General features: G+C 38.3%; 1 protein-coding gene across 2 annotated transcripts in view; it reads left to right on the top strand.

Moving 5' to 3' along the window:
- Nucleotides 1–22,008, top strand: part of DYNC2H1 (dynein cytoplasmic 2 heavy chain 1) — a 284,386-nt gene that overhangs the window by 802 nt on the left and 261,576 nt on the right. For both annotated transcript variants that reach the window (XM_035008811.1, XM_035008812.1), the window contains exons 2-13: nucleotides 3,840–4,010; nucleotides 4,419–4,554; nucleotides 6,168–6,286; nucleotides 7,277–7,421; nucleotides 8,172–8,404; nucleotides 10,685–10,819; nucleotides 10,925–11,038; nucleotides 11,156–11,267; nucleotides 11,600–11,724; nucleotides 12,848–13,023; nucleotides 15,034–15,229; nucleotides 18,973–19,068. In XM_035008811.1, coding sequence (XP_034864702.1) covers nucleotides 3,840–4,010; nucleotides 4,419–4,554; nucleotides 6,168–6,286; nucleotides 7,277–7,421; nucleotides 8,172–8,404; nucleotides 10,685–10,819; nucleotides 10,925–11,038; nucleotides 11,156–11,267; nucleotides 11,600–11,724; nucleotides 12,848–13,023; nucleotides 15,034–15,229; nucleotides 18,973–19,068 — 1,758 coding nt within the window. The remainder of the gene's footprint in view (nucleotides 1–3,839; nucleotides 4,011–4,418; nucleotides 4,555–6,167; nucleotides 6,287–7,276; nucleotides 7,422–8,171; nucleotides 8,405–10,684; nucleotides 10,820–10,924; nucleotides 11,039–11,155; nucleotides 11,268–11,599; nucleotides 11,725–12,847; nucleotides 13,024–15,033; nucleotides 15,230–18,972; nucleotides 19,069–22,008) is intronic.

Genomic DNA, 22,008 nt, shown 5'->3' on the forward strand with positions numbered 1-22,008 from the left:
GGCTTCCCCGCTGGGACCACCCCCCGGAGCGGGCCCTGCCCGGCCCCCTCAGGGACCCCCTCAGTCACCTGTCAGCCTCCCCCAGGGGACCCCCCCAGCGGGCCCCGCCCGGCCCTCCCCTCCTCCTGTCCTCCTCTTGGGGGTCCTTCCCCCTCGGGCCTCCTCCGCAGCCGGGCCTCCCTCATCCCCCAGCCCCCCCCGGGTGTGGGCCCCCTCCCCCGGGGTACACCCCCCGCTGTGCTGATCTGCACCCGCGCACCCGAGCAGAGCACCTCTGTGCTCTCCTCGTTTTGCTTCGCTCTTAAACGCTACAACTAAAAAGAAGACCTCCATCTTACTTACCAAACCAGTTTTTCTCCTCCCTGTCTTTTGGGGTATGCGCTGAGCTTAAATGGACTCGAGGGGAGGGTTGGTATCCGGAGTCCAGCAGAGTCTTCACGCGCAGCAAACCTTGGGTGCATTTTTGTTCCATGATTGAGTCATTCACCCCATTCAGTAGGAGTCTAGTCTTGGATGTAACTTGATTCTCTTCAATAAACTTTGATTTTGAGCTCAGCACATGCAGGGCACTTTGCTAGGCTCCATGCGTTTCGAAGACACTGTCAGGGCTGCTCTACGCCCCTTACGCGCACGGGCTCATTCATCATTCCCCGCAACGCTGTAGAGAGGGATTGTCTTTACTTCCATTTTATGACAAAAGGAAGTAAGGCACAAAGGTCCCATCCCAAGTGGTAGGATCTCCACTGCTCTAACTGTGGTAGGATTCAGAATGGGGGTCTCTGCCTCTGCCTTCCAGAGCCGCCTCCGGTGGCCTGAGGTGACCTACACCACTCAAACTACAAAATCAAGGTACACTTGTAAATGCCGCTGCAGGTTTAAACAGTGTAGTCCAGGGAACACAGGCTGAGGAAGGGTTTGGATTGCTGAAAATGTATCTTGGGTTGGGTACTGAAAATGGAAGTGCTAACTTTTTTTTTTTGACAGTGAGAGAGAGCACGAGAACAGGGTAGAGGGCAGAGGGAGCCGGAGACTCCCCACTGAGCAGGGATCCCAGTGTGGGGCTCAGTCCCAGAACCCTGAGATCATCACTTGAGCCAAAGGCAGATGCTTAACCGGCCAAGCCACCTGACTTAACCGATGCTTCAGGTGTCCTGAAGCAACAACTCTTTCAAGTTAATGCTGTTGGTACTAGAGCCCAGCAACATATTATATATTTAGTCATATACCACACTACAGACTTCCAGTTAGGCTTGGAGTGTTTTGTTGTGTCTTATGTTGTACTGTGGATGTGTGACAGTCAACATGATTCAATAAATTAATAAATATTGAGTACTTACGATGGGCCTGGCCCTGTACAGGGTGCTTGGAATAAAGCCATGAATATGGCAGAAATTGTCTTCAAGGAGTAGAATTTCAGTGCACAGAGATTGGCTACACATGTGCATGCAGATACATAAATGTAACATAATTTTGGGCATTGATAAGTGCGGTTAAGGTCCAAATAGAAGGGTGTCTGGGTGTCTCAGTCTGTTGGGTGACTGACTTCGGCTCAGGTCATGATCCCAGGGTCCTGGGATCAAGTCCCGCATCGGGCTCCCTGCTCAGTAGGGAGTCTGCCTCTCCCTCTGCTGCTCCCCCTGCTTGTGCCCTCTCTCTCTTAAATAAAAATCTTAAAAAAAAAAATCAAAATAGAGTAATGTTAAAGTACTGATGGGGGTTGCCTGGGGAAGTGCATTAAAATGGAGGGGGAGGGGCTACCTGTCTGGATTAGTGAGATTTGGTTGATGAGCTGTAGGCAGACCGAAGATTTAGAGGAAGAGTGTTCTAAGCAGAAGATAAGTACCGAGGCCCTGAGCTGGTCTCACCTAGATTTCAAGGGCCAGGCAAAAAAAATTCAGTGATTGCAGAAGTTTAATGGATGACTGGAGAGCATGGAAGATGACAACATGGGCTGATCATTTAGAACCTTGGACACCATTTAGGTTGAAACAGAAAGTCCATTGGTAATCTTAAACAAGACAGATGCGATCTGGTTTATGCTTTAGGAAAGAGGTTGGCAAACTTTTTCTGTGATGAGCCAGATAATACATATTTTAGGCTTTGTAGGCGGTAAGGTCTCTGTTGAAGTTACAGCTCTGCTGTTGTATTATGGAAGCAGTCCTACATAATGTTTAAATGAATATGACTGTGTTCTAATAAAACTTTATTTATGGGCACTGATAATTGAATTTCTTGTAATTTTTATTTGTCATGAAATGTTGTTGTTTTGATTTTTTTTTAAGATTTTATTTTTAAGTAATCTCTACACCCAGTGTGGGGTTCGAACCCACAACCCCCAGATCAAGAATAGCAAGCTCTCTCAACTGAGCCAGCCAGGCGCCCCTCTTCATTTTTTAAAAACCTAGCTTGTGGGCTGTACAAAAACAGGCAGCAGGTTGTGGTAGGCTGATGCCTGATGGATCCCAGTAGGTGGTAGAGTTATTTTACAGTCTCAAAAAATAAAATCTTTGTACTCTGAATTAATAGCTATCAAAATTGCGTCAGTTAAGGGAAAATCGTAGTTGCCACTGATAGGGAAACTGGCAGGAGAGGCAGCTGGGAGTGCTGGTTCTGTTTTCCTTTTCTTGGGAATGAGGAGCAGCTGTAGTCAACTGATCCTTTGCTTTAGCTCTGACTTTGCTTAGGACAAAACTCATCATCCTGACTGATGGCCAGGGAGCCTTTGACAGTGACTGTGGTTACTGTTTTCAAATGATAAAATGTATATTTTCTGAATTTTCTTTCTCAGGTAGGTGGGAGAAAGAGAGTACAGGGGTGTGTACTATTTAACAACTAAAGAGTGAATTTTTCAAATCTACGTATCTGTAGCTTGTTGTTCTCGCTTGTAATTGGAATAAAATGATCATACTAGCAATAGAATTTTAGTGTATGCAAATGAGATTTTGAGAAATGCAGAGTTTGAGTAAATGCCAGTTCCCTCCTTGTGCCTAAAAAATATAATGATTAGGGTAAAAGAAAAGTAGCATGAAATCTCACTCATCTATAAGGGCTTTTCATGCACAGCAGTGAACTTGTTTGAAAGCTCTTTAATACATATACTTCTCTCTCTGGAAAAAGAAATGAGAGCAACTGTGAAAATGCATACATAACGCAAAAACTTCTTTTGGGTAATACACTTTTCAGCTAATGAGCTAATTACTGTGAACTGACCTATTTTACACATGGTTGCTTTAGTGACTTCCAATTTAGCTCATCCAGTTCCAATTTTAAATATTCTAGTTATACAACTTAAAAAGTTTGATGCTCAAATACTTTAAGGAAAAATTTTTTTATTCAGATAAAGATAAACCTAGGAGATAGACAACTTAAGTCTGTTTTGGTAGCTTTGAGTTTAAATATGACTTAAACACCTTTTAAAATGCTAGTTTCAGGTAAGAGGGTAATCAACATTCTTGATTTAGACTTTTTGGAATAGAGTGGCGACATGTACTACTAATCAGTTTGTACCTGGGGCACACAACTTTGATCTGTAGTATTACTGAATCTGGTTGGAGTGGAGTACTTAGCAGTATATGTCCACAATATTTATATAGTACTTTCTGTTTATAAGCCACTTGTCACAGTAGCTTTAGGATACAGTCACTTACAAGTGGGGATACATTTTAAAACCCAGATGCTCTTAAAGAGCAGAGATAGATTGGTTGTAATGTACTGTGATTATTTTAAAGTAACTGTTTTTTCCAAGGGATAAAAAATACAGTAATAGAACAGTTTTAGGGGAACATTTCTTTCAAATAGTTTCATGAAAGTAACATAAAAATCATTTGTTTATCACTTAGATTGATTTTGCTGACACAAAAGATAAAGTGCTGGTGTTTTTCAAGCTGCGACCTGAAGTAATTACTGATCAGAATCTACATAATAACATTCTTGTTTCATCTATGTTAGAATCACCTATAAATTCTCTTTACCAAGCAGTACGGCAAATATTTGCACCAATGTTGTTAAAGGTATGTAAATTAAAGGAGCTGTATGGTCGTTTTTTTTAAAGCTAGGTATTTGTATAAATGTCTTTATAAACAAAGAAATATTTTATTTGCTGTTAATATCATTAGTATTTTAGTTTTTTAAATGTTATAAATATAAAAAAAATTAAAGTCAGCTTTGTGGACAAATAGAGAAATGGGAGAAAGAGATAAATGTAATCCACATCAGCTCTTAAGTTGCTATATAATAAATTATTTTATAAAGTTTTAACTGTTGAAAGGCCTTTTTTTCCTCCCTTATGAGACAGAGGGCAGTGGCAGGCTTTGAGTGAAACAGATGTATTTTGACTTATTTCTCTCAACGTATTTTAAGGAAGCCAGTTTGATTGGAAAACTTTTGATCAATGTTTGCTCTTGTCTGTTTTTCTTTAGGATCAGGAATGGAGCAGAAACTTTGATCCCAAACTTCAGAATCTTTTGAGTGAACTAGAAACTGGGTTGGGTATAGTTCTACGAAGATCAGACATTAACTCATCAAAATTGAAATTTAAGGAAGATGATACACGAGGTATAGAACCGTAGCTTAATGAAAGAAAGTCAAAACAATTTTCTTATTAATACCTTAGTAAATTAATATATTTTTTCACAGATTTATTTCCACACTTTTGGATCTTCTCTGAGCTTCAGCCTTTTAAATGAATAGATTTACATGGATTTTGAGAGGAAGAAAATGTAATCTTTAACAATATGCAATTCATGGACATAGAATATAGTTGTCTCTCATTATTTGCAGTAGTTATGTTCTGTAAACTCACTGTGAATATTGAATTAGTAAATACTGAACTCTTGGTCCTAGGGGAAAAACAAAGTTAGGTTCCTGTGAGCCTCTGGTTGTAACATTTTTATTGACTTATCAACATGTAACCCTATTTTGTATATGTTTCTGTTTTTAATATATTTTACGTGTGTTTCTGTTTTAATATAATTAACACTTTTTTAATATAGATTGTTGATTTTTTGATATAGATTGTTGATTAATTAACATAGGCCTCATGGCCTGCAGCACTGTAACTCATGCATGAAGGAAACATCCCTGACACAAGTATTCTCTCTCTGGAGGTCACATCATAGTGTTCTTGTCCTTGGCAACACTGGACAGCACTTCAGCACTATGCTTGGGAGCCATCTTAAACAGAGAAATGACCAATAAAATGCACAAAAAATGAGGAAAACATCCAACTGAATAGGTTACAGAAAGGATACTTGTTTATGGTAGGAGATAGGAAACAGGAAGGCAGTGTTACCTTGTTCAGCCTGGGAACGTGTATGCGGGGTAACTCCCAATTTTTCATTGCTCTGTGCATGTCTGTGGATGACCATGAAAGCATTGCAAGCATTGATTTTAGATACAAATAAATGTTAGGAAATGGATGAATTCATAAATCCACATCCATGAAAAAGGAGGATTGACCCTAATCATCTACTTTGCAAAGATAATTGATTTTTATTTTAGAAACGCATTTTATCTGAAGCCAATTATAATTTTATTCTAGCTATAAATATTACTTATGTGAACAATTAATATGAAATGAATGACCTACACTAATCATTATTTTACAATATTGGATACAGTTTTACACTTTTTTGAACAGTAAATTAGATGCTTTTTGAATACCATAGACCCAGAAAGAATAGTGCACTTTTCCAGCATGTGATTAAGCAACTAGAAATTGTCCAATTCATTGGGAAATATAAAAACAAATTGAAAAGTAAAATTATTTTAATTTGCTTATATTTTGAAATTAAATTGTGGGCGTTGATTGATTAAATTGTCATCATTTCTAATTTGGATGGTATTCCCGAACATGAATCGTGATGGAAAGCCTTGTGTTGGAGAAACAGCCTTTCGGGTAGAAGGTGTAGACTGACTGTGTAGAGATGGATGGTGTACAAAAACATATGGGAAACATACTGAGCGACAAATCTGTGAAGTATACATTTGGTGTACTGTTAGTTGTAGTTGGTGGATTTAAGGAAGAACTTTCTGTTGATAGAAATTATAAGGCTGATTTTCCGCACATCTTCATGAGCACAGGAAATAGGCAAAATCAAATGAACCAGATAATTTTCTGGCTTTTCATTTTGTACTGATATTTCTTTTTTTCCTTCTCACCTTTTCAGGTATTCTAACACCAAGTGATGAGTTCCAGTTTTGGGTAGAACAAGCTCATCGTGGAAATAAACAGATTAATAAAGAAAGAGCCAGTTATTTTAAAGAATTATTTGAAACAGTTGCAAGAGTATGTGATTCCTATATAGTTATATTTCAGACTTTTGATAAAAGTACTTTAGGATTCAGTTTTCACTAGATTTACCTTTGTTTTGACATTATTATTTGATGGTTGTAAACAAAATATATCCTTAATACATAACAGGGTTTCCTTGAAGTGTGCATTTAACATGTACACAACTTAAAAACCGAAACTTTTAAGAAAGTTAGATTCTAATCTCTAGTAAATATTTTTCTCAACAGAATTGCTTTTCTGCAGGTACATAGGGAAAAGCAAAAGCCTAATGTACTCAGAGAGGTTTATCTACATGGAGGTAATACGTTCTTTTAAAGGAATGTTCAGTTTATTCAAGTTAGCATTTTGAAATAATCCCAAATATGAAAAGTCTTAGTTTTATACTTGATTGATTATTCTTCGAAATATTCCTAGAGGTTAAATAAGTGACCACTTTAAATATGGTTACAAAAAAGTCTATTCTTTTCACAATAAATAGTAATTTTTTATTTGTTCCCAGTATTATTTCAATAGTATCATTTTAGTGAAATGTTTGAAATGGTTTTAAACTTTTTTTTGTCATGATGGAATGTAAAATCACAAACCTTGAGCTGTGATTGCATTACGGGTAACATGCAGTGCAGTCCATGAGTGACAACATATGGGAGCTAGTGTGGGTAATGTCTGTCTGGTGTTAGAACCGCCTCCTTTCAGGAGCTGCAAGAAATGAATCCAGACTTGAAGAAAATTAGGTCAAGGGCAAACATAAATGAATAGACTTTGCAATTCTTATTTTTTCTTCTGGCTTTCCTGATATTTATGTTTGTAAAGGAACTTGTAGGGTATTTGCATAAAGAAGTAACACATCGTCTGGTAGAAAAAGGAGGAGGAAATGATATCGCAGGTGTTAGAATTGTAGTAATTGAAAAGTCTGGGAACAAGTTGACTATATTGACGAAAGTATAGTTATCATTATGTTTAAAAATGAATGCCTTTTGGTTTTAGGAATTTTATAACTTGGACGGTCTCTCCTTATTGGAGGTGGTTGACTTGGTGGAGACCACTCGGGATGTTGTAGATGATGTGTGGAGACAAACAGAGCATGATCACTATCCTGAGTCACGAATGTTACATCTCTTAGATATCATAGGTACTGTTAAAGAAGCAAACTTTTGAAACTTTGGAAGCCTGTCTTACTTTGTTTTTCTAGTTTTTCCTTCAAGCCCTTACTGAAAATGCTCCTTAATGTAATAATTGTTGCTTAGAGTAATGCTTAGAGCAAATCATACAGAATTATTTAAATATAAATTTGTATATAGGTGGTTAATTTAAATCATGTGTCAAATTCTTTGACCATTAATGCAAGTAAATTTACATAGATTTTTAGTCCCTGTACCTGTATTAATTTAAACTTTATTTTGTAATGGTCTCAAAAGTCTTTAGTATGTATTGGTTTACTTGTTAGTATTGAAGTGCATATACTTTTTGACCTAGAAAATACCATTCTCTTTATTATTCTCAGGAAATATTAGACAAGTGCATAAAGGTATATGTATAAGGATAGTTATTGCAGCATTGTTTGTAATGTAGGAGTAGAGACAAATAGTGATTGAGAATTGGTTATATAATGTTACCTCCATACAGTAGTGTAGACTTTTGAAAAAATTATATGTATTTTTGCACTTGAGAGATGCACATAATACCTTGAAAGATGTGAAAATACAAAGAAATTATGTGCATGTGTTTTGAAAAATACTTGTTTTGAGTCTAAGGATATGCATATATAGTATTTCATAGATCCTTAGTTTGCTAATTTGTATATTTTTGTCATAAGCGTGTATTCTGTAATTATTCAGTAAAAACACAGTTCCATTAAAAAATTTGCTTTCTCTTTTATTAGGTGGTTCATTTGGAAGATTTGTTCAGAAAAAATTGGGAACTTTGAATCTGTGGGAAGATCCTTATCATCTCGTGAAAGACAATCTGAAAGCTGGTATTTCAATTTGTGAACAGTGGGTGGCCGCCTGTAATCACCTAACAGGTCAGGCGTGGCAGCGCTATGTCCCTCATCCATGGAAAAATGAGAAATACTTCCCTGAAACACTTGACAAACTTGGCAAACGCCTCGAAGAGGTATCATTTGATTACTTGGGTCTTTGACATAAGTATGGAGGGGGTTCTCACCTGTTTGTGAATATATTTTATAATTAGTAAGTAGTACACATCTGATAGGAGTTATTTATGTTTTGGGGAGAGAATAAGAATTAAAGTTCGTGTGAGATAATTTTTCGCAGTCATGTGACTGGTGCCCAACTAGCTGCTGGTTTCCACCTGCTTGCTTTTTCTTTGGTGTGTGACTGCTCACCTTGTAAGCTGTACTTCTCTGTTGTGAAAAAGATAATCAGCTCCCTGTCCAGGTATAGAAGCTCTCAGACATTCTCTTGGCTATTGAAATTGTGATGAAGCGGGGACAGCTTTTCAGGGAGTACTCAGTGGAAATAGGGATGGAAGAACTGTTTAATCTACATAGGTTACAAGTTTCAGTATAGAACTTACGCATTTAGCTTGAGGGGCTAGCAAAATGAGAATATACAAAGATTGCAAAGCTGACTTTTCCCCTTCGTGCTCATAGTTCTTTGGGGATTTTTGAAAAAACCTTTTTCATTATGAAAAATTTGAAACATGCACAAAAGTGAAATAGTGTAACGAATGCCCGTGTATCCACCTCTTGATCTCAACAGCCACTGGCATTACTCAGTTTCTGTTCCATCTTTGTCTCCCTGCCTTCCCTTTTTTTGGAGTATTTTTAAAGCCAAGCCAAGAAACCGTATACTTACACCCTTAAAACAACCACAACACCACCATCACGCTCAACAAAATGACAATATTTTCCTAGTATCATTTTGTATTTAACCAATGTTCAGTTGTCCTGATTGTTTCAGAAAATCCTTAGTTAGTTTACTGGAATCCGGCTGCTTGACGGGTGCTGCTATGTGATCCCTACCCGATACGTCAGGAGGCACACAGCCTCGTTTTCCCACTGGCAGGGAGGTCAGTTTGCTCTTGGCTCTCCTTATGATGCTCTTCCTTCAGCTCTTCTAAGTGACTTACCAGCCACCGATGATCTTGAGCAGTTGTGACATAGATTCTCCAGTTCCGTTGTTCTTTCTGCATTACTGGTAACGACGGAAGAACTTTTTGTCATCAGTTTTTTAGTTACTCTGAATGGCAGTAGACACAATTACCTTTTTTCTTTGATTTATCACTTGTTAGAACAGTGAATAATAAGTTAGTTTCATAGTAAATTCCATAGGCAATTAATGGAATGTTTTCTTGCTAGTATTATTACAAAGCCATGAGTTTTTATGAGTTTCAGTCTATCGTGGTTATTATTATCCTCAAATTGTTCCATCTTTGGGCAGTGAATGCCCATTTAAGTTGGCTCTTGTGTTATTTTGACATGAATCCAGTATTTCTTTGACAACTTCCTTACTTTTAGGCCCCCCCAAAATATACCAGCCCATCTTGGACATTTTTTGCCTCACTCCTGGAATCAGTCATTTCTCTCAAGAGCCTTGTTCCTTTTAGTGAAAATGGTATTTAGCAGCAACAATCTGGTTGGGAAAATATTGTCATTGATAACTTAGTTATCTATGCTTTTAGGCCTTCTCAGTAGACAGGGTTGTTACATTGGTATTTTTGTTTTTAGCAAGAAAAAAAATCAATAGTATATACTCCTCTTTCCATCTCAAATGAAAGGTTATAGTGTTTTTACTTAACCTTTTTGATTGCCTTTTAATTGTTGGAAATTTTATATATTTATTTTTAAATAGAAATACCACACATTTTATTCATTTAAACTATACACATTTTTTTTTAAAGTCGGCTGTACACCCAACGTGGGGCTTGAACTCACAACCCTGATATTAAGGGTCGCGTGCTCTACCAACTGTGTCAGGCAGGTGCCGCTCTTGGTGGAAGTTTTAAATACAAAATACAACAATTTGTTTCCCAGCTATTTGTAATTTATACATAATAGGGTTGTTAGCATATTATTTCATTGTCAGAGGTACAATTTAATGCAGAATAATGAAAATCAGAAGTTCTTTTTACTATATTAAGGACTCTAAAACGTTACTTAAATGAACTTAAACACAGTTTAACCGTATTTAGATTTTGTGTGTTTTCACCAGGTTTGAACACGTTAATTGATAGTAGCGTTATGATGTAATGATGTCTTTGAGCACCACTTTGACTATTGATGAGTAGTAATTCTCAAGATTACAGTTTGTTGTATTCATTTCAGTGAACCTAGTTTAAAGAAACTCTTGCCAAATATATGTAGACTCTAGAACTATTTGTGCAGATTTATCAATTTAAATAAATTTGTTGTTTTACTATTTTATGTTTTAGGTTTTGGCTGTTAGAACAATTCATGAGAAGCTTCTTTATTTTTTACCTGCCAGTGAAGAGAAGATCATATGCCTGACTCGAGTATTTGAACCTTTTACTGGCCTGAATCCTGTGCAGTATAATCCATATACTGAGGTACGAATATATATGTTTTTGTCTCTGTAACTTCCTGTTTGTATTGTTCTTCTCAAAGGTAAATATTGGAAATATTAAAAGTCTAATAATATTAATTTGTTTTAGCCTTTATGGAAAGCTGCAGTGTCTCAATATGAAAAAATTATTGCACCTGCGGAACAAAAAATAGCAGGAAAATTGAAAAATTATATTTCAGAAATTCAGGATAGTCCACAGCAGGTAAAATATTGAAATATTTTATTTTTACTATTTCCCTTAAGCTATTTTGGGAGATATTTATGTATTTACCAAGTTGATCGACTTAGGATGAACATGTACTTTTTTATTTTATGTTAGCTTCTTCAAGCATTTCTGAAATATAAAGAGTTGGTGAAGCGTCCAACTATAAGTAAAGAATTGATGTTAGAAAGAGAAACTTTGCTGGCAAGACTTGTGGACTCAGTTAAAGGTAAAAGTTTATGAGAGATTATAGTGTTTGCTTGAGAAAATATTTTTGTAGGTTACTTTTTCTTGTATACCATTTAGGATTAGGACTGTATTTTATAACATTATATGCTGAAGATTAATTTACTATATTTGTTATAAATTACAGATTTTAAAAATTAACTAGTTATTTTCTTTCTCTGTCTCATTTGATGCATGGTAAAGTCCCTGAGGGTAAAGGACCAAGTCTTAGAATTTTTCTTTCCACAACCTTTCACTTAGTACTTGGTGCATGGAAGGCACTTAGGAATCTTGATTGAATGTGTATAATCATTTATTTGACTTAAATTTTTACAGATTTTCGGTTAGACTTTGAGAATCGATGCCGAGGAGTTCCTGGTGAAGCATCTGGACCACTTTCTGGCAAAAACCTTTCGGAAGTTGTTAATAATATAGTTTGGGTTCGCCAGTTGGAACTGAAGGTATTAGTTTTAATAGATGTTGAGGAACACTAATTGTAAAATCTGCTAAATTAATATGGAAGGCACTCTAGAACTTTAGTGAAAAAATGAAAAAAAAAATCTCTGCTTTCTTTGGCATTTCCATCTAATTTTCATGTGAAGTGTAGAATTCTAAAAAAGTGTACAGGGGAGGTTTGAATGGTCCGCTCATTTTTTATGTAGAGATAACTAGCACATCCTTTATCATTCAGGTGCAGTTGTTCCACATAAAGTGCCTTCTTAAGAAAATATTGAAGAGGAAATCATCTTTTCTATATTTTCAAATGATTTTTTTAATCCTTTGAGATTATCACTGCAAAATCTTTGTAGTTGCAAAGTCTATCGGCAAGTATGTTTATGTAGGTAAATCATTCTAGGTTGAAAGGAAATTAAAGGAAAGGTGAAATGTAATTATGATATTGCCTAAGATTAGGGTCAGCAATTTATGGATTTAACAGCTACCATTTTAATATTTTGGTATTATCAAAATTGATCTAAGATTCTTATGTACAATGTCTTCCATCTGACTCACATAATGGTTATTCATTGGTTATGGTCTGTGATTAAGAGCAAGCAGACATAGAGTATTATAAAGGCTAGCATGTTGGAGAGTTCTACTTATTCAAGGTTGTGTTTTTGATGTTCTGTTTTCTGGAATATTCTATCCAGTTTTGTCAGTCAGCTTTCCAAAGTGCTATCACGTTCTGTGTACAGTTGTGGAAGAAAGACATTTCTTTCCTCTAATTGCCCTTCAGATTGGCAGGTATGTGTGAGCTCTTCCCCAGAGCACTAAGCAAAGGACCACATTATTGCTGCACATGTGTAAAAGCATTGCTGAATTCGTGGGGGTCTCACCTGAATCTCCCTCGTCTCACCCTCCTGATTAGGCCTCGTATGCCTTACACCTGTGTTTTGCTATCCTGAGTTGTACAAGTCAGAAGCAAAGTAGGGGTTGATCTTCTCACATTTGCTGGCAAATCTTCTCTCCTACTGTTTATAGGTGAATGGGAAAGTAATTTCTGAAGAGAAGGTGGTTCGTTTTATGACAATTTTGTAGTAAGTATTAATATATTCTTGTAATATTCTTGTGTTGTGACTTTTTAAGGTGGATGATACTATCAAGATTGCAGAAGCTCTTTTATCTGACTTGTCAGGATTTCGATCTTTCCATCGAAGTGCTGAAGATCTCTTAGACCAGTTTAAACTGTATGAACAAGAACAATTTGACGATTGGTCCCGGGACATTCAGTCTGGTTTGTCTGATTCCAGATCTGGTTTGTGGTAAGTACAGGTACACTAAACAGTGACATCTGGGCAAGAATCTTGTTTCTTATGGTATTAACCGAATTTTGTCTGTTCTCTCCTTTATCCAAACTTGCTGCCGCTCCTTAAAAAATTTTTTTGTTAGTTTTTGATTATCAACTTTTAAGTCATTAAGGTTGGGAACTTGGAAGATAGAGTTAGTCGACTGCCCGCCTTGCTTCTTGTGTCTGTTTCTCAGGTCTGCAGATTCTCCTTTTAGAATGAGGCTTTCCTCTCCCATGGTGTGTTGGTATTGGTATTCATATATGTTTTTCTACCTTTTTACATTAATATTATTTACATGGATACACACACACTGTAAGCTATAAAATTTCATTATTTTAAGCTCCTTGAGGTGGGAAGTAATCTCTTTATGAAATACTACTTTGGTGCCCACCATAGGGTAAGGGTTTGGTAAACACTTATTGAGTGATATTGAACCTAATTTAATTGGTTAACCTAATTATTTTAATGCACATTTAAAATGGATGATCTGGAAAAATCATTGTTTCTTTGTTCAGGTAAACTTTCCTTAGTATATTACTGTATTTTTAGAAACTGGTCATGTTTTAGTTTTTAGAAACTTGTTACTTTTCAAAAAAGTAACTTTTGTTGCTTTGTCCATATTATGAAATTCTGTTTATTTTGCCTATACTGCTACAAAGAATAATTAGGCCATAAGGGGTAGCTTCTTAAACTGAATAAATAGTTTTTTTCCCTTACCTTGCATTTTGGATGTGGAGGAAGAAGAGAAGAACCGGAAGGTGCTGGGGTGTAATGATTCTAACCTTAGGCCATTGAACTCTTTCCCCTTCTACTATCAACCTAAAATATGACAGATACGCCAGACCTAAAAGAAGAGTTCTTTAATCAGCTAATTTTGGGAAATGTTGACAATTCTGTCACTGCAGCTCTGGTGGAGATCCACTCTGTGACAGCATGCCAAGGGATTGAGAACTTCTGTAAAGAAGTCTGTTGAATGCTGTTCAACCCAGTGTTTCCCATTTGGCCATGAAATACTTGGACTCCTGCTTTTTTTTTTCCTGGGCAAAACCCTTTATTGTTCCATAGAATCAGCATGTTTTAGAATATATTTCAGGATATGCTGGTATGTAGAAAGTAGTTTTGAAGATTAGTTTCAAATAAAGGCAAAGAAAAATCACCATTAAAATTTTCTGACAGGCTGTATGTTATGTTATAGGAACGTTGAGGCTACATCATTATTCTAAGCCACTTTGAAGTATCTACTTTTTATTCTGCTTTATTATATGTGTTGGTAGATGGGTGGGATAGTTTTGTTCTTTGCTTTTCAGTAGCTTACTTTCTAAGACCTACGTTTTCTTAATTGTGAAAGTGATTTGAAGGAATAAGTATTATGTAAACCTGATCCTGTAAGGGAAGTCATGAAACTATAATACTTCTTGATTAATTTAGCACAGTATTTTCACAATCATGCTGACTCGAGTGCCCTGATTTAAAAATTGCTATTATAACATTTACAAGAAACACGAAGGACAGTCATTAGAGAAACAAAAGTAGAGGAATGAAACATTTGAATATCTCTCCTCCTACAATTTTGATGTTCTTTATCATTGATCCTTTAATAAACACGTTAAATAACCAAGTAGGCTGACTAAAGAAATACCTAAGGTACCCTTTGGAAAATGAATCAAAACCTTTTCTCTTTATGGTGAATATGATGCCAGTTTTGAGTCTGAGTGGAAGGCTAAGAGATTGATTTTACTGATTTCAAAAACTGCTTGGTTGAAATATTAATGTGATGGTGTATTTTGGATATTGCAGTTTATTACCAAGATCTGAATTGTGAGATACTGTGTGAAAATAGGATTGCTTGAAAACTATAATTAAAATTTTTTTTACTTAGAGTTAATTTTATATTTACGGAAAAGTTGTAAAAACTGTTTCATTTTTCATCTGTCAAAAGAGTGAGAACATGAATTCTAAAAAGTTATTTATTTTATTTTGTAGTATCGAGGCTAATAGTCGAATTATGGAATTGGATCCTAACGACGGATCATTAAGAGTGCATTATTCAGATAGGTTGGTGATTCTTCTGAGAGAAGTTCGTCAGCTCTCTGCACTTGGCTTTGTTATTCCTGCCAAAATACAGCAAGTTGCAAACATTGCACAGAAATTCTGCAAGCAAGCAATTATTCTTAAACAAGTATGACATTATATTTTTGAATATATGACTATTCTGAGTTCATTACATTACAATATTTTAAGGGGTTCGTTTTCTAAATTTGAGTTTTTTTAGGCTAACAGAATAGCACAAGTCTTTGGGAATTATGGTTTGCTAAATGACTACATTACAAAATTTACTTTGCAAATCTATATAGGAATTCATTAATTCATGGTATGATTGTTACTGTTATTCATTCTAAAAGCATTTGGAAAAATAAACTGTTATTTCTCTTTTTTTCCTTTTTCTTTCATGTTGTATGCATGGATCTTAAAGGACCTTCTAGTCAAAGGGCCCTCTGTCTTTTGCTTGCCTTCGAGGGGCAGATTCTTAGAGAATTACCAGGCTGATGGGCTGATCACTATTTTTGGCCATTTCATAGGTCTAGCTGTTCACCACTTTGCCATCATATCATTTTTCTATTTAGAACCAACTATTATGGCCACATTGTCTGTCTCCTTAGGGCAGAACACAAGGCCCTTCTTAATCATGCTCTAACTAACCTAATCAGCTGTGGCTTCCACTCCCTACCCTCTGAATGTGTCTCCATGCACGGATCTCTGTCCCCTCTTATTAGAAAACTCAAAGTCATCCTTTAATTCCCCACTCATAAGTCATTTCTTGTGTGTCTTTCTTTAGTTGATTGTTTCCTATTCTGTATGCAGTGTGCAGATCACTCTCGAATGCTTTATGGAGTACTGGATTTTTTTCATCTTTTCTCTCACTTGATTAATAGATCGTGGTGGGCAGGAATAGTATCTTAGAGGCAGGGGCAGTGTCTTGTGTATCTCGGTCTCTTGTTTATTCTTTCAGCAGAGATTCCCTGAGCACCTGCACTGTCAAGCACAGCATAGTGGGGATATAAAAATGAATATACTGCTATCATATTCTGGCACATGGTTCTCAGGCTCGGCACTGTGGACATTTTGGACCAGTTCTTTTTCCTGGGGACTGTCATGTGCGTTATAGGGTGTTTTAGCAGCATCCCTGGGCAGGAGCACCTGTCTGCTCCTGACAGTCAAAAGTGTCTCCAGTCATTGCCAAATGTACCCTTGGGTGCAAATCAGCCATGGTTGAGAACCACTGGTCTAGCAGGGAGAGCAAAGTAAACATTGAGTTCTCATTAAATATCAGGGCTTCTGGAGGATAGATTATTTATGTTATTTATGTTATTTCCTATTTTTCACTGATTGAATTGGGGATCACATTCGTAACATAGCTTTTCCGATGCCACACAGCTAATAAGTTATGTAGCTGGGATTTGATACCAAATCTGACTCCAAAGCCCATATTTATTCCATTACAGTTTATATACTGGTGACAGATATTTGAAAAATTGATAAAATATTTAATTTATTATGAGTATTTTATTAGAGATTTTTGGAAGTGCTATGAAAGCATAGAGGTGGGAATTTTCAGTTATTTGCTGGGTGAGGGTAGAGGGAGTATCAGCTAAATCTTTACAGAGGAATGCTGTTTGGTGTGAGACTGGAAGATTAGACATATGTTGTCTCAGGAGCACAAGGGGTAGGGTGGGTGAGCATTTCACACAGAGGGACTGCATCCTTAAAAGCAGAGAGGCTTGCTCACTTTTGTATCCTGTGTACTTAGTGTAACGCAATAGGAACTCAAACGGTGAAGGAATGGTCATACAGTTTTGTCTTTCCCCGAGGGAATCTATTTACGTAAACCTTTACTTACGAGCGGGTGTGTAGCTGGCATAGGGAGGTGAAGTAGGAGCTGGTTAGATAGTAGTAAGACCAGATTGCTGGAAGAGTGTGTATTCTTCTGCTTCTCGTTTTCTTGATTAGGCTTTTTCTTGGACGACTACTGTGGTACAGAATAGTACAGTGGATATCCTCTACCAAATAAAGAGATTTTCATATGTACTAGTGGAAAGAAGAGGGCTCTCTATAAAATCAGTTAGGAGTTTTTTTTTTTTCCCCCTAAGAGAGAGAGATGTGCCCCTCCCAGGGGGAGAGGGAGAGGGAGGGGGAGGATCTTAAGTAGGCTCCACACCCAGCACGTGAGCCTGATGCAGAGCTCGATCTCACAACCCTGACACCATGACTTGAGCTGAAATCAAGAATGGGATGCTAAACCGACTGAGACACCCAGGCGCTCCAGTGAGGACATATATTTTAAGCACATACTCTGGGCTAAGAATTTTGTGAGGTGCTAGGGATACAAAGATTAAAAGACAGTCTTTTTAAACTCTTTAGACTCACGCTGTGGTGTCCACTTGATCCACTTCCCTGAACTTCTCCTTTTCCCCTAACAGAGTTGACAGTGGCCTCTTTTGTTCATCACTGTACCGTGCAGGTACTTCTGTTTTTTGATTTACTGATTAATCCAAGTAATACTGTGTGCCTTCTACCTGCTAGACACTGTTCCTGAAGCTGTCCTTCTCATTTGGGAGATCGCAGACACACAGGTCGGTAGTTTTAGGTAGTGATGAGTGCTTTGAAGAAAAAGAAAACAGGAAGATACAGAGTGGTCAGGGTAGGCCTTGGTGAAGGCTATAACACTGAGAAGAGGAGCGACAGAGTGGCAGCAGAACAATGCCTTCCCCCGCAGGCGTCTGGGGGAAGACGTGTGTGTGGAGGGAACAGATTCCGTGCCGAGTTCCTGAGGCAAGACTCCCTTGGTGGCCTAGAGACGCAGCAGGGAGGCCAGCCTGGGTGCCATGCACTGAGGGTTTGTGCTGGGGCTGACGCCAGTTGATGTAAGATGCTGGTGCTGGGGGAGGGCCGTGGGTCTTGGATTTGGATTTTATTCCTGACTATATTGGGAAGCCATTGGGCGATTTTAGGTAAGAGTTTTGGGATTTTGGATTTTATTCTTAAATCCACTGGGGAGTCACTGGAAGTTTTTGAGTGGGCACAGGTATGGTATGATTTCTGTTTAAGGAAGGACCATTCGGGCTTCTTTGAATGCTTTGAGAGGACAGTAGGAAGCCATGACTGGAAACAGGCACTGGTCTTGTCAAGAGATGAGGCTGCTTGGACTGGTGTGAGACCCATGGAAGCGGGCGACATGGCTGGGTTTAGTATGTATTTAAGAGTGTAGTTAGTAGACATCATGGATGTGGGATGTGAAAGAAAAGTGAAGGACAACTCAAAGTTTTTTTGGTCTGAGAAATGAATAAATTACGTGTTATGTACTGAGAAAGGAAGAAGCAGGTTTGGAGAGTTGTAAGAACGAAGGGTTCCATTTTTAGCATGCTTTACTGGTTTCCTCTGTATTTCCCTTGATATTGTGAACTTCTTGATTGCAGGAACTGGGTTTTATGGTCTTTGTTTAATCAGCCCCCAGGACATGATTTGGCAAATCACAGGAACTCAACACATAATTGTTGACTGCGTATATTAATACATGCGTAATGCTATATTAGAGATGAAAAACATTTTTTGTTAAATCTTAGCATGAGAAGAGTTAATATTTCCACTCAATTAAAAATGAAAACAGGGCGCCTGGGTGGCTCAGTTGGTTAAGCAACTGCCTTCGGCTCAGGTCAGGATCCTGGAGTCCCGGGATCGAGTCCCGCATCGGGCTCCCTGCTCGGCAGAGAGTCTGCTTCTCCCTCTGACCTTTCCCCCTCTCATGCTCTCTCTATCTCATTCTCTCTCTCAAATAAATAAATAAAATCTTAAAAAAAAAAACAAATGAAAAATTAAGTGTGTTATTTATTATTGATTATTGCTAATTGGACTTCTACTTTGTAGGTGGCACATTTTTACAATTCTATTGATCAACAAATGATTCAAAGTCAGAGACCAATGATGCTACAGTCTGCATTAGCATTTGAACAGATAATTAAGGTAAATGGACTTTTTGTGTTGTTAGAATTAGAATTTACATGTGAGGTATTTCTTTTTTTAGTTTTTTAGTATACCCTTCCACTTAACGTTGATCTAAGGCTTTGTTTTGTTTCCCAGTGACTTCCTTCACTCTTAACAAGTAACATTTTTCCAACTGTAGATTTAAATGGTTAGTGTTTCACATATTAAGGTGCTGAGTTTGATCATTTGATTTCATATTTTATAGTATACAGTTGTTGTGCTATTATATTTACTTATTTGCTGAAGCATGAGGTCCTTATATACCAGAGTCTTGAGTGCTTTTCCATCATCTCCTGATTTTATAATTTGGTATTTATTTATTTTTTTATTTATGTGGCCGTATCTAACCCATTTGGCATTAGAAAAACCTACAATAGTTTTTAAACTGTTACTATGTGACTGGTGGCTTTTTGAAATCTACATTTTTTGTCTTAAACATAAAATTTTAAAAAAATAAGTAGAAGAGGAATATACCCTTTTCTTCTTGTTCTTTTTAAAGTGGATTGCTAGTTGTGATCTTCCTCAAGACTACCCCCAGGTTCTGGGATTTTTTAGGAGGACTGATAGGATTCAGGGTATAGTTGTCCCCACAGCTGATTTATTATGATCTGTTACAGCAAGAGGATGCAGAGCAGAGTCAGCACAGGGAAAGGTAAATGAGGGTGAGGTCTTGGGGAAACCAGGCGCGAGGTCTTGGGGAAACCAGGCGCAAGCTCTCAAGAGTCCCTCCCAGTGGAGTCACACAGGGCATTCTTCACCACCCCTCCCCCAAGCCCCCAGCAACAAGCCATCATAAGTGTGAAATGGTGTCTTACTGGGAAGACCATTAGCAACTCGGTGCCCAGGCGTTTACTGGGATCTAGACACGGAGGCGTCTTCTGCCTAACATGTACTAAAATTCCAGGTTCCCAGGAGGGGATCCAGTGTTGAGTGTAAACCATGTTGTTTCGGTGCAGCGAGCCAGTCGTAAACGTGGGCGGCGGGGGAGCTCCTAGGTGCGGGGGTCAGGTGCCAGCTAAGGGTCTGTGTTGGTAGCAGGCCTTTGGAAGGATAGCATGTAGACCTGCTCCGCTGACTCTTCTGCACACCAGGTCTCAGGCTGAACGTTTCCAACAAGGCACATAACTCATAAATTTTATTAAAAATATGTTTTTTATTGCCAAAGCTCAATACGAGTTTATAATGGAAAGTAAAAAAAAAAAAACATTGACAAACAGAAAAAAAAATTGTTTTAAAATTGTACCACCAAGGGATGGCCATTGTTAATAGTCTGGTATATACCCTTAAACTTTTTTTCTGGGCATATTTACAAGTGCAGTTTTGGAAGTGGGATAAGATTTTATTATTTTCCACCTAATAGGTAGTGTTTAATTGTGTACTTTCGGAACTCTTTCTTCTCTAATCAGTGGCATCTGTTGATACTTCTGTGAGAGATTGGGTTGTGAGAAGTAAATAATTGCATTTAGCATCTGTTAAATGAGACTGAAGAGTAGATAGAAACTAAGAAGGACAAAGAACATGGAGGTTCTTCCTGGTCCCCTGGCCACTCACTGCATTGGAGAGCAGGGCCTCTAGTTTAACTAATTTCACAATGTCTAGTAATAACAGCAGGAAGTTGCGTGTGGTAATTACTAGGCAAATGCTTTTTCAGCTGATCCACAGAGGATTCTGTTGGATTTGTTATCCTTGTTAGTTTCATACATTTTTCAGCTATTGAGTGAGGGTCTCCTGCATCCCGCTCTAGTTTTTATGTATTTGTCCTAAGTGTGTAGTATCTTCTACACTCACTTCATCGAATAGGATTTAAGAAATTCACGAGAAGAAGGATACTTTATTTTCCTCATCCCTGTGTTTTCCTTTGCTTTTTGAAGTTCTTCTGAGAGGACTGCCTTTGGCCAGGCTTTAAGAGCACGTTTGCTGGAGACAAATTCTCCTGGTTTTCCTTTTCTGAGAATGTTTTTATTCCCCCTCTTTCCTGAAGGATGTTTCACCAGGTACAAAATTCATGGTTGGCAGGTCCTTCAACACTTGAAGAATGTGGTTCCATGTGTTCCTGGCTTCGTGGTCTTAGCTGGGGATTCACTGCGGGTTGAGTTGGTGGTCCCTTCTGTGTAGCGCATTGTTTCTCTCTGAAAAAGTGAACTGTAGCGTGAGGACTGGACTGGGTGAGTGTGTGTGCTCGGTGTTCTGCTGGGCCTTGCAGGTACCACGCCGATGATGGTGAAGCATGGCCTTGCGCTGCCTCTGACGAGGGGAGCAGGACCTCAGTGTCCCCTCTGGCCTCGCCGGCAGCTCGCAGTGCCCTGTCGCCCCTCAGTTCCTTCCTGAGCCCTGTTAATATGGCTGCGAGGAAGCACGGGGCTGGCTTGCGGCTCTTCTGCAGCAGATGGGGGCGGGGGGGGGGGGTGGCGGTGAGGCCCCGCTGGCTCTTCAGCCCCACCAGTGTTACCTTGGCGGGGGACTTGGAGCACGGCCTGCTTTGGACAAGCAATGGATGGAAGGTTGGCTCTCTGCAGAGCGGTGGTTTTTCTATCCATGTTTGGCCACAGTAGGGCAGGTTTGCTAAAAAGGTTTTCTTTTGTTAGGCCACTGTTTTCCTAGTCCATTGGCTAGAGGGAACAGGCTTCTTCTGTAGCTGTGTGTGTGTGTTCATTCCTGGAGGTAGCTCCAGGGTGGAGGCTTGTCCCCTGGCCCGTCCTGCATATTTGGGAGACAGTAAGGAAGCGTGTGGCTGTGTTTGCTCAGTTCCCCAGGCCTCCAGGTTGTCTGTCTCCTTCGGCTCCTGTGTGTGTGTGTGTGTGTGTGTGTGTGTGGTGTCATCTAGGGTTGTTTCACTCTAAGAGGAGAACTTGGAAAGGATGGGGCTATTCAATTTTGCTAGACTGCCTTACCATTTATAAAAAGGAAAAATTACTATAT

This window comes from Mirounga leonina, unplaced genomic scaffold (assembly GCF_011800145.1).
Source record: "Mirounga leonina isolate KUSES-001 unplaced genomic scaffold, KU_Mleo_1.0 Mir_153, whole genome shotgun sequence".
NCBI classification, from domain to species: Eukaryota; Metazoa; Chordata; class Mammalia; order Carnivora; family Phocidae; genus Mirounga; species Mirounga leonina.